Here is a 15557-nt window from a genome sequence, read left to right as displayed (position 1 = left end):
CTCTAGAAAGAGTACAGGAAAAAGCAACAAAAATGATTAGGGTATTGGAGATGAAAACATGAAGAAAGATTGCAGGAACTGGGTATGAATAGAATAGACAGATTAGGGGTGACATGATAGCAGTCTTTAAATATCTAAGGGGCCGCCACAAAGTTCATCTTATTTTCCAAACCACCTGAGGGCAGAACGGAAGTTTAAGAACGAGAGATCCAACCTAGAATTAAGAAGAATTTTCCTGTCAGTTAGAACAATTAATCAGTGAAACGGTTTGCCGTCAGACATTGTGGGTGCTCCATTACTGAAGGTTTTCAAGAAAAGATTGGACAGCCATTTGACTACATCATGTTATAAGGCCTCCTGTTTGAGCAGAGGGTTGGACTAGAACACCTCCAAAGTCCTTCCAACTCTGTTATTCTTCCAATGAGGATTATAGCCTAGATCAGGGCTTTTCAACCGGTGGTACTTTAGCACCTGGCAGGTGGTACGCAACCCCTAGCAGGGGAGGGAACGAACTAAAGCAGTGCTGCGCAGGCCTGGAAGAGGCCAGCTAGAGCTGCAGGGCTGAGCAGAAGCCCCGGGCTCTGTGCGCGCGGCTGTATTCCGGATGGAGCTTCTGGTGCACTCGGAGGAGGTGGAGGCGGATGGAGAGAGAGGAGAAGCTACTAAAGGAGCAGATTTCGGCAGGAGAGGGAGAAAAAAACACACACACAGGAAGAGAAGAGGCTTTTGTTAGCGGAGCGGTGAGGAGCGAGCGAATGAGGGGCTTTTGTGAGTAACGTGTGAGTGAGTGAAAGAGCAAGTGAGGGGCTTTTGCGAGCAAAGAGGGAGAGAAAAAGAAAAGTGAGGGGGAGAAGGGAAAAAGAAAAGGTGTTGACTTCCGACTTCCTCTGTTGCAACAGAAGGAAGCATTAACATTGAACCTCAACTTTTTATTTTTCCATAATATTATTAACTAGCCATTTCTATAACAACGAATGAATCTAACCAGTAAAGCCCCAAATCCCGCCCCCTGTTTTTTAGTCATCAAGTTTTCGATACCTTGCTAAGCATTGGTGGTGCTTGAATATTGTCATGTCCTAAAAGTGGTACAATCTGTGGAAAGGTTGAAAAGCCTTGGCCTAGATGAAGTGAGAAGGAGAAACACTGATTAGAGTTCATTAGCAGGACGTGACTGTTTTATTCGAAGGTAGTTTCAGACAGAACAGGTACCTTGAAACAGAAGTGCATCCGTGAAGGGAAATCTTTGGATAGATGACAAGCATACACATAATTGCAAAGCTTTTGTCAAAGTCTCATCTGATTATCAGAGAGTCCACTGGTGCCAAAACATCTAATTTCTGCTTTCATCTAATACCTCTCTCGAGAAATAATACAATAATTCAGTCACACTTTTCTGCTTGATCGTCCTTTTCCTTTGAAGGACAATGTCAGCCTTCCCAAGGAGATCCAAGCCAGCCTCCTGGAGCACGTGCTGGTGGCTGCCCAACCCATCCTTGGAAAGTCAGATGATGTGGAGTTGACACTCTGGATGATGCAATACCTCCCCAAACTGATCTCGGGAATAAACAGTTCACTTGTTCCACTCTTATTTGAGGATCTGGCGACCAGAAATTGTTCTGCTGTCAATGCTGTGTATGAGTTCTATTACTTATTTACATTTTTTTTCATTTCAATAAGTTCTTTAATTCTGTTATTTTTATAAGTGCCATATTAATTGTTATAAATATGTCACATCATGTCATATGTCATATATCACATACAACGTATCATATATACCATATCTACCTACTACCTACTGGATTTATCAGGCTGTCCAATTTAAAGCGTGACTTTACTAGTTCTAGTAAATATCTTTTATTATATTATGTTATATATTACAGATTGGAGAGTACAGGAGATGCAAAACAATTGACTTTCCTAAGACATTCATGGCTAAGAGGGATTCTTTATTTTGTCCTGGGCTTTATATTCCTTGTTCCCTTGTTGCACAACACAGTCAACCCTAAGCTGGATATGTAGGCAAGAGCCTTCACGGCACCTGCGCCTGCCTGTCTTGCATATCAGCACTTTGTGAGCACTTTGCATTCTTTCTGAATGGTTGAGAGTAATAATACTTTTTCTGTATTACAGAGTAACTCTGTTAAACGGCTCTCTTGGTCAATTTGGCAATGCTACCGAACGGAAAATTTATGAAGCCATCCTTAGGGTAATTTCAGGTAACTAGCAGCCAAAGCAGTCCCAGTGCTTTAAGCTGCACCAAGCAAAAGGCTCATGTGCTGCATTTTGGATGGAGGGGGCAAAGCAGCAGAGACTATGAGGGGTGAAGGACACGTTCGCCAGACCCCCATTCAGCTGACTTCATTAGATGCCTTAGGAGGTCCCCGTATCTGCTCTGCTCTGCCCTTGGATCCTAAAATGGGGCTCATAGTGTTGACTTATCTTTTACAAAGTTCTTGTAATGATGTTTAAATAATACATAAGAGGAACTTCGCATAAATTAATAGTGTCAATGTTTAAAATAAATGGGAATATGACTATTACTAGGGATGCAGGCTTTGCTGTCATTCTCACTAAGATGTCAGCGCTGCTAACATCAAATGTTATTGCATGACAAGAGATGAAGAAGTAGCCATTTCATATGTTAAACTTGTGTATTGCTTCAAGAGATTTAGTTTAAGGTTGGGAGGGGGGACAAGTAGGATTGCACCTTCAAGGCCATCTCTAACTAAAGAAGATAAGGCCTTGGCGGGTTTTCTAATGGAAGGGAAACTGATTCTTTAAATTAATTGGAGAATATGATTAATGACAAAATTAGAAAGGTGGAGAATTGTGTTTTAATATATTGTGCAAGGGGCGGAGATTTCAGATTCCAGCTTCTTTCAAGCAAACATTTGCCTGTGTGTTAGGCTAATAAAGGACTTTTAAGGTAAACAATGCCTCAGAGTCACTTGAAAAGTCCATACGTCGGAAATTTGACATAAGGGTAATGTTTAAATTTTAAACATTTTTAATTTTGGAAGAATCAAGCTTGAAATTTAAAATATTAAACATCCTGATGATTGTTTTACTTGAGAAACTTAAAAATTTCAACTAGAAAAGATCTGACCTGATTTTTATTGGAATATCTTTTGTCCTCCCTTGATTTCTTCAGCCTCCTCTCTTCAATGCTATGCTTCAAGCACCAATTTTTGGGTGTTTTTAGAAGAGACATTTCAGGGTTTTATTGACTTCCTGACTTTGAAGGATCTGGAAACTTTAATTCCCCCCTCTGACCTACAAAAGGTACAGTTGTTATTCACTGACATCAAAATTGTATCTAACTATTCGTGCAGAATTTTTTTTCCTTCCTAATAATTTTCCTGCTTTTTTCAGATGTGTGGAGGGTTGATCTATTGGTTGCGACAGGAATTGATTGGCTGGCTTGTTGACCAAGCCTGATGTTATAGGCTGAGAGAAAGGGACTGGGCCAAAGTCGCCCAGCTGGATTTCTTTCCTCAGCCAGAACTAGAAGACACAGTCTGCCAATTTCTAGCCCAATTCCCTAACCACTAGACCAAAGTCTCTCTCAATCATTCATGCAGGAATGACCCATGAAAAATGTTCCCATTAGCCAACACCAAATAACCAATACCTGTGGATTTGCATTCCCCCCTCCCAATTATCTATTTTCCTGTAGTACGTCTTGCTACCTCACTGTGCTAAGGAGTCTCTAGTCTGATTTGGATGCTGATTTTCTATTCTTTTTCTTATTTTCAGCTTGTGAATACAGTTCCAGCAGATGATCTGGCTGATTTGTTTTCTAGAGAGGGATTCATTGATGATGATCCTTTCTTGACTGCTGTGTTAAAGATCTATAATAAAACTGGGTTACTTCTTGACAGACTTAACCAGAAAAATATTATTGTAAGAAACAATTATGGCTTATTTACCAAACCATCATAAAGTGAACTTTAAGTATAATAAGTATGTACAGTATAAACATTATTATTAATTAGATTCAATATAGCTGCCCACTCTAGGATTCTGGGTAACTTACAAAATGTAATACTAAATTAAACAATAAAAAACAAACATTGTAAAAGGCAGGCTGACTAAAAATAGCCAATAAAACAGAGTATCCGCCTCCTGAAATAACGCCGGCCTGGGACCAACTCTAGGCTTTAGGGGCTCTCTGGAACCCCAGGAAAGATGCTGAGCCAGAGGGTGGGGGGCCACCACCGAAAAGGTGTGCTTCCTCAGATCCGTCACAATTTTTAACAGAAGGGATCCAGTGTCCACCCATCCTGCTAAATGTACCCCCCAAAAGGGAGGGGCGAGATAGGCAGTCTCTCAGGTAACCAGGCCTTATGCCACGTAAGCCTTTAAAGGTAAGTACCACCAGCATCTTGAATTGCACTCATGGCACAGCCGAGACACGTTGGCATAACAGAAGTGCCTGTTGCTGCTCACACTACTGCATTTTGAACCAGCTATAACTTCCATAACAGTGTTTCGCGACCTCAGTGCGGGGCTGAGAATTGAAGTCCACTCCAGATGTCTTAAAGTTGCCGTGGTTGAGAAACACTGTTCCAGATGGTCTTGAAAGGTAGCCTCATCTGAAATGCTTGCATGACTGACCACCTGCAAGTCCTCCTGGTCAAGGAAAGGGCATAATTGGCACACAAGATGTACCTGTGCATAGTTGGTTTTGGATTGTTCTCATCCCTGGTTAGATTTCTGGCACTCATAACTTAGTTCTGTGGCTTTCCTCTTGCAGAACATTCTTCCAAACAGTACCAAGGCAGCTCTTTTGGCCGGAGTGTGGCCCAGCGTGGTTTCTAGCAGCAAAGAGACAGAGGTGTCCTTGTGGCTTGATAGCGGCTTGGCTCATTCCTTCATGTTTCTTAATGGTGATATATTGAACGCTAGTGAGACCTTGAACACCAGCTGTGAGACATTCCAAAAAATGTAAGTATGTGGCCATATTAGTATGCTGACATGGAGTCCTACCTCAGTTTGGAACTCTCCAGATATAGATAACACTGCAGTATAAAATTAATGGGAAATAGGGGTGGAGGAGCCAGAGCTGGACCAACGTTTTGTGAAAGAAATAAATCTAATTCAGAATAGGTAGCCTAGAACTCTGTCTCATGTTCCAACAACGCCACTCCTTATCATGTTTTTTTTAAAAAATAATGGCTTTCTATAAGCAATTATAGTGGGGGCAGCGCAGTGGTTAGAATGCAGTACTGCAAGTTAACTCACTGCTCACTTCAGGAGTTCGATCCTGACCAGCTCAAGGTTGACTCAGCCTTCCATCCTTCCGAGGTCAATAAAATGAGGATCCAGATTGAGAGGGCTGTAAAGCACTGTTGGGTGATAAATAAGTCTAAGTGCTATTGCTACTGCTATAAGCATTTTAGGATGAGAGGGTTTGTAAGGACCTGCTTCCGTTTCCCTACTAAGAAAGTAGAACTCTTGAAACTTTCATCATTTCAAAAGGAACTTTTATTGGCAGGTACAGACAGCAGGAAATCTAGGCAGGATCTGAGGGCTTTCCCACCTGAAACAATAGGTAAAACTGCGCAGTGGTAACCCCATCCCAACTTTCCATTCGTCGGTTCAAACAGGCCAATCCATAAATGACTACGAGCTGTGGGAAACGAAATGATCAGGTGCCTCTCACAAGGTTGTTAGGTCTTCACTGTTTCCTCCCTCCGCACTGAGATAAGACAGAGGGCCACAGGCATTCCATTCACACCCCAAAGAGGATACATCTTTCTGTCTAATGGCTAATATTTACTCCATTCCTCTTTTTCTGCAGAGTGAACAAACTGAATGAAAATATTGTGATGTTCAAAGACAAGGAAGAAGAAATGTACTTTTCCATCAAAGCTTATTTGACTGGTAAGCATTCAGGCCATGGAAGAAGTTCTCTTTCTGTTTCCATTTACAGTTCTCACATCTAACTATACATGGCAAACATGTAACACTTTCTCAGATCAGAACATGGCACAAGGACCTTCACATCAGAATGAGGTTCATTCAGTCTCTACAAATCTTAAATACAGCTTGAAATGGATTGGCTTAAGCAGATGTCCACCTAAGCTGGAGCCCTCATATAAAAAATGTCTATCAAAACTCCTGCAGATAAAGTTTCCCTCATAAGCCTAAAGGAGGAAGAAAAAAATCAAATATCTATCTCAAAGTGCTTAGTGTAGTAGAAACCCCTTATTTATGTGCCACCATGACAGTGTGGCACATCTGTCTTCATCTCAGGTCTTGGAGTTGAGCTGACCACAGACTGATCCTACTGGTTTTCTGTCAGGAACAATCAGAAAGAAAAAGATACCAGTAATTGCCACCTGTCTTGATGCCATAACATTGCTAACTTCTCATTCTAAGGATTGTGTTAATATTAGCTAGTTTGTTTATAGCATTTTCTAGGGGATTTTAAAAAATTGCAAGTGCTTTAAAATACTTACAAAACTTTAAAATAAAAATCAGGATAAAAATCTATTGAAGAGACCAAAATCAGGATAAAAATCTATCAAAGAGACCAATGTCTGGAACTAGGCTTCTTTAAAAGTAGCTAAAATTATCTTTCATACAGCAAGCAAAAGCAGACCCCGATGCTACAGTGCCAGCAATCCAGAGAGGTCCAATTGGCTTGCAACGTATCTTGGGAACTATATCTGTTACAGCAGTGCCAGAGATATGCGTTTACTCACAAACAACAGTGCTGCCATAGTACGTATTGCTGCTGGAATTGTTTTAAACACAATGCGTTGGAAAGACTGAGGTTTGAACAAATTCTCTTTAGAAAATAATAACTTATGCCTGATATGTTTATTGTTGATTTTTATTCAACCCACAAGAATGACATCACATTGTTTAGAACAATGGAACAATCAATGGGGCCTCTGCTATGGGGTCAGTAAAACTAAGATAGCAACTTAACGGGCAGAGTTTTGATTACCCAGCCATGGTTGCATCTTGACTTTTTTGACCCCATGTGAATGAACATTTAGAATATATTCAAAATATTTTGTATACATCTTTTTCTTGGTTAAGTTTATTATTTCCTACGCTCAGTGGGTTAGGACGCTGAGCTTGTCGATCAGAAGGTCGGCAGTTTTGCGGGTCGAATCCCAAGTGCCGCGTAGCAGAGTGAGCGCCTGTTACTCGTCCCAGCTTCTGCCAACCTAGCAGTTCGAAAGCACGTAAAAATGCAAGTAGAAAAATAGGGACCACTACGGTGGGAAGGTAACAGCATTCCGTGCGCCTTTGGCGTCTAGTCATGCCGGCCACATGAACACGGAGACGTCCTCGGACAAGCGCTGGCTCTTTGGCTTTGAAACGGAGATGAGCAGCAGCCCCTAGAGTCGGAAACGACTAGCACGCATGTGTGGGGGAACCTTTACCTTTACCTTTATTACAGAACAGAACAGAAGAATAGAATATAATGGAATGCAGAATAGAATAGAATAGAATAGAATAGAATAGAATAGAATAGAATAGAATAGAATAGAATAGAATAGAATAGAATAGAATAGAATAGAATAGAATAGAATAGAATAGAATAGAATAGGTTTTATTTGGCCAAGTGTGATTAGACACACAAGGAATTTGTCTATGGTGCAGAAGCTCTCATTGTACAGGGGTTTGGACCCCCCCCTCCCAGGGAGAGAGCTGGAGAAAACAGCCAGCTTTTTAAAGACTCCCAAGATAATCAGGGTGGGAAACATATGGATCTCTGGAGGACGCGGTTTCCCAGAGCAGGTGTGTGACAAATCAGGCTTCCTGGCTACCAATAGGCAGCCTTTTTTTAATCAAAGGGAACTAGAGAATATTCATCTGCCTGATTGTACAAGACCAGTAGAAACTATTGGAGATACCTGGACCATCAGATTAAATTTGTGATCCATTTAAATATATAAAATTTGCTGGATGGTCCCTCCCATACTGGAAAGTTATTACAGAGATTTGTATTTCCTTAGTTTCAAGATCTTGCTTTTAACCGAGACAACCTGGAGCTCATCAACAGAAATAAAATCCGTAAGGATTTGGCAGAAATGTATGCTACAGCATTATTTACTGTTGACTCAGATTACAATCTTGACAGGTGAGTGGAAATGTCTTTTTGGTGCGATTAAGATATTTTAATTATATCCCCAGTAACTATAACATTTAAGGAAAAGGGGCTTGGTGGGTAAGCAAACATTTTGCAGGTATAAATAAGACTCAGAATTGATGAAACCGCTCCTCCAGATAACAGGTAAGAGCAAAAATTCAGAGAAAAGTATTTGAGTGCTGATAGTTGAAAAATACATCTGTGAAATTCTCTCCATATGACAAGAAAATCTGCATAATTCCATTTTGTGGAAATGGAAATTTCCAATTCTGTGAAGTGAATGTATAGAATGGGGTGGGGAAACAGAGCTGGGGGTCCAATCTGGCCCTATCTATTTTAGTTCTCTTTGTTGGTCTCTCAGCATCCTGGAAAGCTCTTCACTTCAGCCTGAAACAGCTATTATATTTATTTATTTATTAAATTTATATACCGCCCTTCTCCCGAAGGACTCAGGGCGGTGAACAGGGCATATAAATAGAGCATATAAATAGAAATACAAAAGTTAAAAAAGGATTAAATAATTGCCCACTTAAAACAATCACAGTATAAAACCCATTAAAACCCTAACATTCCCCCATCAGGCCAGGCCAGCTTGTTCAAATAGATGGGTCTTCAGACCGCGCCGGAAGGAGCGAAGGTCCGGTGCCGTCCGGAGCTCAACCGGCAGTTGGTTCCATAAAGCCGGGGCGCCCACAGAGAAGGTCCTCCCCCTGGGGGCCACCAGCCGGCATTCTCTGACCGGAGGCACCCTGAGGAGGCCCTCTCTGTGGGAACGCACAGGGCGGAGGGAAGTTGACGCCGGCAGCAGGTGGTCCCCGAGGTATTCCGGACCCATGCCATGTAAGGACTTAAAGACCATCACCAAAACCTTGAATTTCACCTGGAAGACAACTGATAACCAATGCAGCTCGCGGAGCAAAGGTGTAACATGGGAGTACCAGGAAACTCCCAAGACAACTCTCGCGGCCGCATTCTGTACCAGTTGGAGCCTCCGAGTGGTCTTCAAGGGAAGCCCCATGTAAAGAGCATTGCAGTAGTCCAGACGAGAGGTCACGAGCGCATGAGTGACCGTACACAGGGCATCCCGGTCCAGATAGGGCCGCAACTGGCGCACCAGGCGAACCTGGGCGAAAGCCCCCTTAGTCACGGCTACTATATGGTCTTCCAGGGTAAGCCGTGAATCTAGGAGGACTCCCAAGTTGCGAGCCCTATCCACGGGGGGTAAAAACTCACCCCCCATAGAAAGAGATAGAACATTTTGAATGTCCTGGGATGCCGGAATGCACAGCCACTCAGTCTTGTCAGGATTGAGCTGAAGTCTGTTCCTCCCCATCCAGACCCGAACCGCCTCCAGGCAATGGGACATCACATCGAGGGCATCACTGGGGTGGTTTGGGGTCGAAATGAAAAGTTGGGTATCATTGGCGTACTGATGATACCCAACTCCAAAACCACGAATGATCTCACCCAGCGGTTTCATGTAGATGTTAAACAGGAGAGGCGAGAGGACCGACCCCTGAGGAACTCCACAAATGAGAGCCCTTGGGGTCGACCTCTGCCCTCCTGCCAACACCGACTGCGAGCGTCCCAGGAGATAGGAGGAGAACCACTGAAGAACTGTGCCTCCCACTCCCAATCCCCTGAGACGCCGCAGCAGGATACCATGGTTGATGGTATCGAAAGCCGCCGAGAGGTCTAATAGGACTAGGACAGAGGAATGTCCTCTGTCCCGAGCCCTCCAGAGATCATTCACCAGAGCGACCAATGCCGTCTCCGTGCTGTACCCGGGCCTGAAGCCCGATTGGGACGGGTCTAGATAATCCGCTTCATCCAGAACCAGGGGGAGCTGATGCGCCACCACACTCTCAACAACCTTCTCAAGAAAGCGAAGGTTGGAGACCGGATGAAAGTTATTTAACACAGCTGGGTCCAGGACAGGCTTCTTGAGGAGTGGTCTCACCACCGCGGTGAGGGAAATTACCCTCACTCAAAGAAGCAGATATAACTGCCTGGAACCAGCAAATTAGGTTTAGGTTTAGGTTTATTCAATTTCTATAAATTGTAACTTGTGCATTAGTAGCAACACTAGTTAAATTTGCTTGAGCCTGAAAAAAGCTAAGCAGGCTCATATATGATCAATACTTGGATGGAGGACCACCAGGGTTAGGGTTAGGATGAACAGGGCCTTTTGCTATGAATACCCTCCTTCCAAGTGAATGCATCATCATAAAGCCACCATCAAAAGCATCCATGGAAAATAGGATGTGTACATCAAGCGGTAGCTATAGCAGAGCATCCATTCAAGAGATTCACAGCAGCTTCCTAGAGTTAACCCAAACCAAAGGTTATGCAAAGGATAAATCTGAAGCTGCTATTGGGCTTTGTTTTCTTTTCAGCCTTCCAGATCAACTCATTTGTTTTGCGCAACGTTCAACCTTGATCTCCAGTCTGAGCCCTGAAGAGGCCTTGAGCTTCATTGCCCGGGTCAATCACCACTGTAGCTCTTCCAAACCATCTGCTTCTGACCGTCAGGTGAACTCACTCAGCTTTTATATTTGCACATCCTATGACGGGTTGCTCAGAAAATGATAATCCTAAATTCATGATACATATTTAAGCTTATTCCTGAAGGGAGATTCATGGGCACTGCATGGATTTGGACTGGGACAGACTGGGACAGCCAGCCTTCCCAGGTATCTTTTCTGAAAAGTCTATCAAAGAACATGCTACAGTTTAATAGCCTTTGTTCTTTGGTTAGATATGCAGTCTAAATAAGCCAATTGGCTTTCTTTTTCGTGCCCTTTGAAAACCCAATATTTTTTCTGGTGGGAGATCACTGTTCTATTCTATTCTCAGTTGGATATTGTTGTGGTTCACCAGAGACTAGGACAGAGAAACTTTCCTTATATGCTAATGTAGAGTCATTCCACAATGATGGAATCAAATTGGTATAACGGGAAATGTACCGAGAAGGTGCGTCTTTCGCCCCTCCTGCCTTTGATGTAAAAGATGGCAGAAGCTGCTGGATAAAGTAAGAGAGAATGTAGAACTAGGGAGAGGTGGCTGATGGTCCTTTACTGTGATCCCACGGAGCTGATTGGAAACCTGTTGGGTAAACGGACAGACACTTGTCAAGGATGGGATTCTCCTAGAAGCAGAGGCCTGGGAGGTAAGTATAGATAGCATTTTTCACATTAGTGTGCCACAGGCACGGAGGGTGGGGACTGTAGCCCGGGACAACAGAGAGAGAACTATGTGTTGCATGCATGGGTTCTTTGGTTTTGATGTACAGATGTTTTCTTATTCAGAAACCAATTCCAACAATGCAACTTGCCATTCATCACCATTATAACCGTCTCTCACCCTTTGTTCTGCAGGTCCCATTCACCCCCGCCCCAAACCCTGTCCCGATGCTGGTGATCAGCTGCTGTTTGGACTGTCTCTTAGCTGGGGATTGGTTTGGACTCTGTTGAAAGAGGAACAAAGACCAATTTAAAAGAATTGGACTCTGCCAAAATCAGAATTACCGAGAAACAATTGGCCAGGACTGGATGGGAGAGGTTGTGGCTACAGCTCCCAGAGAGCCAATAAGAATGGTGCAGAACTTGATCCCTCTCCACACTGTCAATGACATCATTGATGATCTATCCTTGTTCTTGTCCATGACAAAAATTGTATTGAGAGAGCAGGTCAAGACAACATTCTGCTTCCTCAGTTGTGGACTAGGATTGAGACCAAGGCAATGTCTCTGGATGAGACAGGGGGCACATAAATTCAATCAATCAATCAGTCAGTACATATCAGGAGGATATATCATACCAAAGTGACTCCTTGAGTATGCTTGTGTTGTGGTTAAGAGGAAACTGTGGAACTCTAGGCCTGTTAATGCTCAAAATATCATAATATAATAAGATAGTATTTATTTATTTATTTATTTATTTATTTATTTATTTATTTATTTATTTTATTATATTTGTATACCGCCCTTCTCCCGAAGGACTCAGGGCGGTGAACAGGGCACATATAAAAATACAGAATACAAAGATTAAAAAAGAATTAAATAGGAGCCCGAGCTAATACAAGCAATAGTGATATAAAAATCCCCAGTAAAAACCCCAACACATCCCCCATCAGGCCAGGCCGGCTTGTTCAAATAGATAGGTCTTCAGACCGCGTCGGAAGGAGCGAAGGTCAGGTGCCATCCGGAGCTCAACCAGCAGCTGATTCCATAAAGCCGGAGCGCCCACAGAGAAGGCCCTCCCCCTGGGGGCCACCAGCCGACATTCTCTGACCGGTGGCACCCTGAGGAGGCCCTCTCTGTGGGAACGCACAGGGCGGAGGGAAGTTGACGCCAGCAGCAGGTGATCCCCGAGGTACTCCGGACCCATGCCATGTAGGGCCTTGAAAACCATTACTAGAACCTTGAATCTCACCCGGAAGACAACTGGTAACCAATGCAGCTCACGGAGCAAAGGTGTAACATGGGAGTACCAGGAGACTCCCAAGACAACTCTCGCGGCTGCATTCTGTACCAGCTGGAGCCTCCGAGTGGTCTTCAAGGGAAGCCCCATGTAGAGAGCGTTGCAGTAGTCCAGACGAGAGGTCATGAGCGCATGAGTGACCGTACACAGGGCATCCTGGTCCAGATAGGGCCGCAACTGGCGCACCAGGCGAACCTGGGCGAAAGCCCCCCTAGTCACAGCCACTATATGATCTTCCAGAGTAAGCCGCGAATCTAGGAGGACTCCCAAGTTGCGAGCCCTATCCACGGGGGGGTAGAAGCTCACCCCCCATAGAAAGAGGTGGAATATTCTGAATATCCCGGGATGCCGGTATGCACAGCCACTCTGTCTTGTCAGGGTTGAGCTGAAGTCTGTTCCTCCCCATCCAGACCTGAACTGCCTCCAGGCAACGGGACATCACATCGAGGGCAACACTGGGGGGGTGTGGGGTCGAAATGAAAAGCTGAGTATCATCAGCATACTGATGATACCCAACTCCAAAACCACGAATGATCTCACCCAGCGGTTTCATGTAGATGTTGAACAGGAGAGGCGAGAGGACTGACCCCTGAGGAACTCCACAAACGAGAGACCTTGGGGTCGACCTCTGCCCCCCTGCCAACACCGACTGCGAGCGCCCCAGGACATAGGAGGAGAACCACCGAAAAACTGTGCCTCCCACTCCCAATCCCCTAAGACGCCGCAGCAGGATACTATGGTCGATGGTATCGAAAGCCGCTGAGTGGTCTAATAGGACTAGGACAGAGGAATATCCCCTGTCCCGGGCCCTCCAGAGATCATTCACCAGAGCGACCAATGCCGTCTCCGTGCTGTACCCGGGCCTGAAACCCGATTGGCACGGGTCTAGATAATCCGCTTCATCCAGGACCAGAGGGAGCTGATGCGCCACCACACTCTCAACAACCTTCGCAAGAAAGCATGTGGTGGAGCTCAACCTCCCCATAATCCTGTCCACCTCCTCCGGAGTCACAGAATCAAACTCCTCCCAGATAACATCGACAAGACCGCCTGTGTCCTGATCGTCAGACTCTGCCCAGTTGAAGTCCAGACCGGTCTGAATCCGAGTGATTTTGTCTGACAGATGTTGACTAAACTCCTCGGCACGACCCTGCAAGGGTTCCTCCCTCACCTCCTGATTAAGGAGGGAGTGGGTCACCCTAAACAGGGCGGCCGGGCGATTATCTGCAGATGCGATAAGGGCGGAGAAGTAATTAGACCTCGCTGCCCTCATCGCTGCGAGATAAGACCTAATGTGGGTTCTTAGTCGCAATCGGTCGGATTCGGATCGGCTGGACCTCCAACAGCTCTCTAGGCCCCGTCTCCGACGCTTCATCTCCCGAAGCTCCGCAGAGAACCATGGAGCTCGCTGGGATCTGCACCGGGTCAGGGGCCGCAAGGGTACAACTCGGTCAAGTGCCTCCGTGGCTGCCCTTTCCCAGGCTTCCACTAAGTATTATATCATAATAAGATAGCAAGTAAAGCTCTTGAAGGATACCATTTGCCCTCCCTTTCCTTGGTCTGAGAAGCAAAATCAGAATTAAATGATGACTTAGAAGTTGAACTGAAGTTTCTAAGGATCAAGGACAGGGTCTTTCAACAAATATATACACAAACAAATCAAATGTCATGGAATTTTTTCTGTCAATTTTGTATTCCACATATCTCAACTTTAAATAATTTCCATCTTTTATTCTCTTTTCCAGCTTGCTCATATGCTTGTGGCTCAAGTCAAGACATTTGGTAAACAGACCTTAATAGCTTTGGGGCAACAAGCGGTGGGACTCACCACTGGTCAGATGTCAAATCTAACAGCACAAGACCTGACAGATCACAAGGTTCTGGAATCACTCGGGCAGGTCAAGGGCTGGAACAGAGGACAATCCCAGATTCTGGTAAACAAGATTCTCCTCAATTACAAGGTAAATCTTGTGACTTCCCATTTCTGATCTGTTAATATCAGTGTGTGCCACAAATTTTCAACTGGTGTAATTGTGATACTATAAGATGCATTTTTTAATTTTAGTTTTTGAAGAAAAATCATAATGGGGAGAGAATTACAGCTCATTACACATATGCAAATTAGGAAGCAGGCTTCAACCATGTTTTCTCCTCCTGTCTCTGGAATAGTTTCTTGTCTGCTATCACCCTCACTCTCCCATTAATGCATGCCCTGCCAAGACACCCACAGGGAAGTTTTTAAAAGTCAAAATTGCAACTTCCGGTGGCGACGCGACATCAAAAGACAGCCGTTTTCGGGCTGCCTGCTCCGCAGCTGTGTTTTTCCATCGTAAACAGCGTCTATCAGCTGTTTAGATGGATTTGAAGCCCCCTACTCGGGAGAAGAGGAGGGGGTGAGGCCCCAGGTAGGGGTTGAGCTCTCTGGGGCCGCCTGAGCTGAGAGCTTGGGCGGCTGAAGGATGAGCCCCCCCGAAGCCTGGGTTGCTCCGAGCTGCGCAGCGCCTCTGCTCTGGGATTCTTGGAGCAGAGCCAGGCATTAGCAACCACCCCTGCCAAAAGGAAATACTTTTGATTATCAAGATGCAGGCAGAGCGGTACAGGAGGTCAAGGTGAAGTGGACTCTTTATTTTTACTCTCTAGCTCAATGGATTTTATAGCTTTAAAGTGAAAGTGAGTAATAAGTGAAAGTGGGGGAAGATGGCGGCTAAAACTTCTAAAGCTCTCCGGAATGCGGGGTCTTCCCTGGTGCAAGAGACCTCACTGCAAGCTTTGCTTCCTCCTGCATCTCCTCCGGTATTGACGCTTAAGGATTTACAAGACGCTCTTGGAAAGCACGCACAACTGATGTCTGATATGATGGATGAAAAGTTGAAAAAGCTGGAGGAGAAATTGGAGGAGAAAATGGAGGAGAAAATGGAGAAACTGGAGAAGAAGATGGAAGAGAAGCTGAGAGCAATGAGGGT

General features: G+C 44.6%; 1 protein-coding gene across 1 annotated transcript in view; it reads left to right on the top strand.

Annotated features, from left to right (window-relative positions):
• The first annotated feature begins 3894 nt into the window (after positions 1–3894).
• LOC310646151 (uncharacterized protein) overlaps positions 3895–15557 on the top strand; it is a 41854-nt gene continuing 30191 nt past the window's right edge. Inside the window, exons 1-7 of the mRNA XM_083372401.1 lie at positions 3895–3903; positions 4757–4947; positions 5804–5886; positions 6593–6729; positions 7980–8104; positions 10510–10645; positions 14340–14555. Of these exons, the coding sequence (XP_083228527.1) occupies positions 4877–4947; positions 5804–5886; positions 6593–6729; positions 7980–8104; positions 10510–10645; positions 14340–14555 (768 nt within the window). The 5' untranslated portion in view covers positions 3895–3903; positions 4757–4876. The remainder of the gene's footprint in view (positions 3904–4756; positions 4948–5803; positions 5887–6592; positions 6730–7979; positions 8105–10509; positions 10646–14339; positions 14556–15557) is intronic.

The sequence above is a fragment of the Vipera ursinii genome (genome assembly GCF_947247035.1).
Source record: "Vipera ursinii genome assembly, chromosome: 13".
NCBI lineage: Eukaryota > Metazoa > Chordata > Lepidosauria > Squamata > Viperidae > Vipera > Vipera ursinii.
The sequence above is the reverse complement of the archived record's forward strand: the minus strand, read 5'-3'. Positions and strand labels throughout refer to the sequence as shown.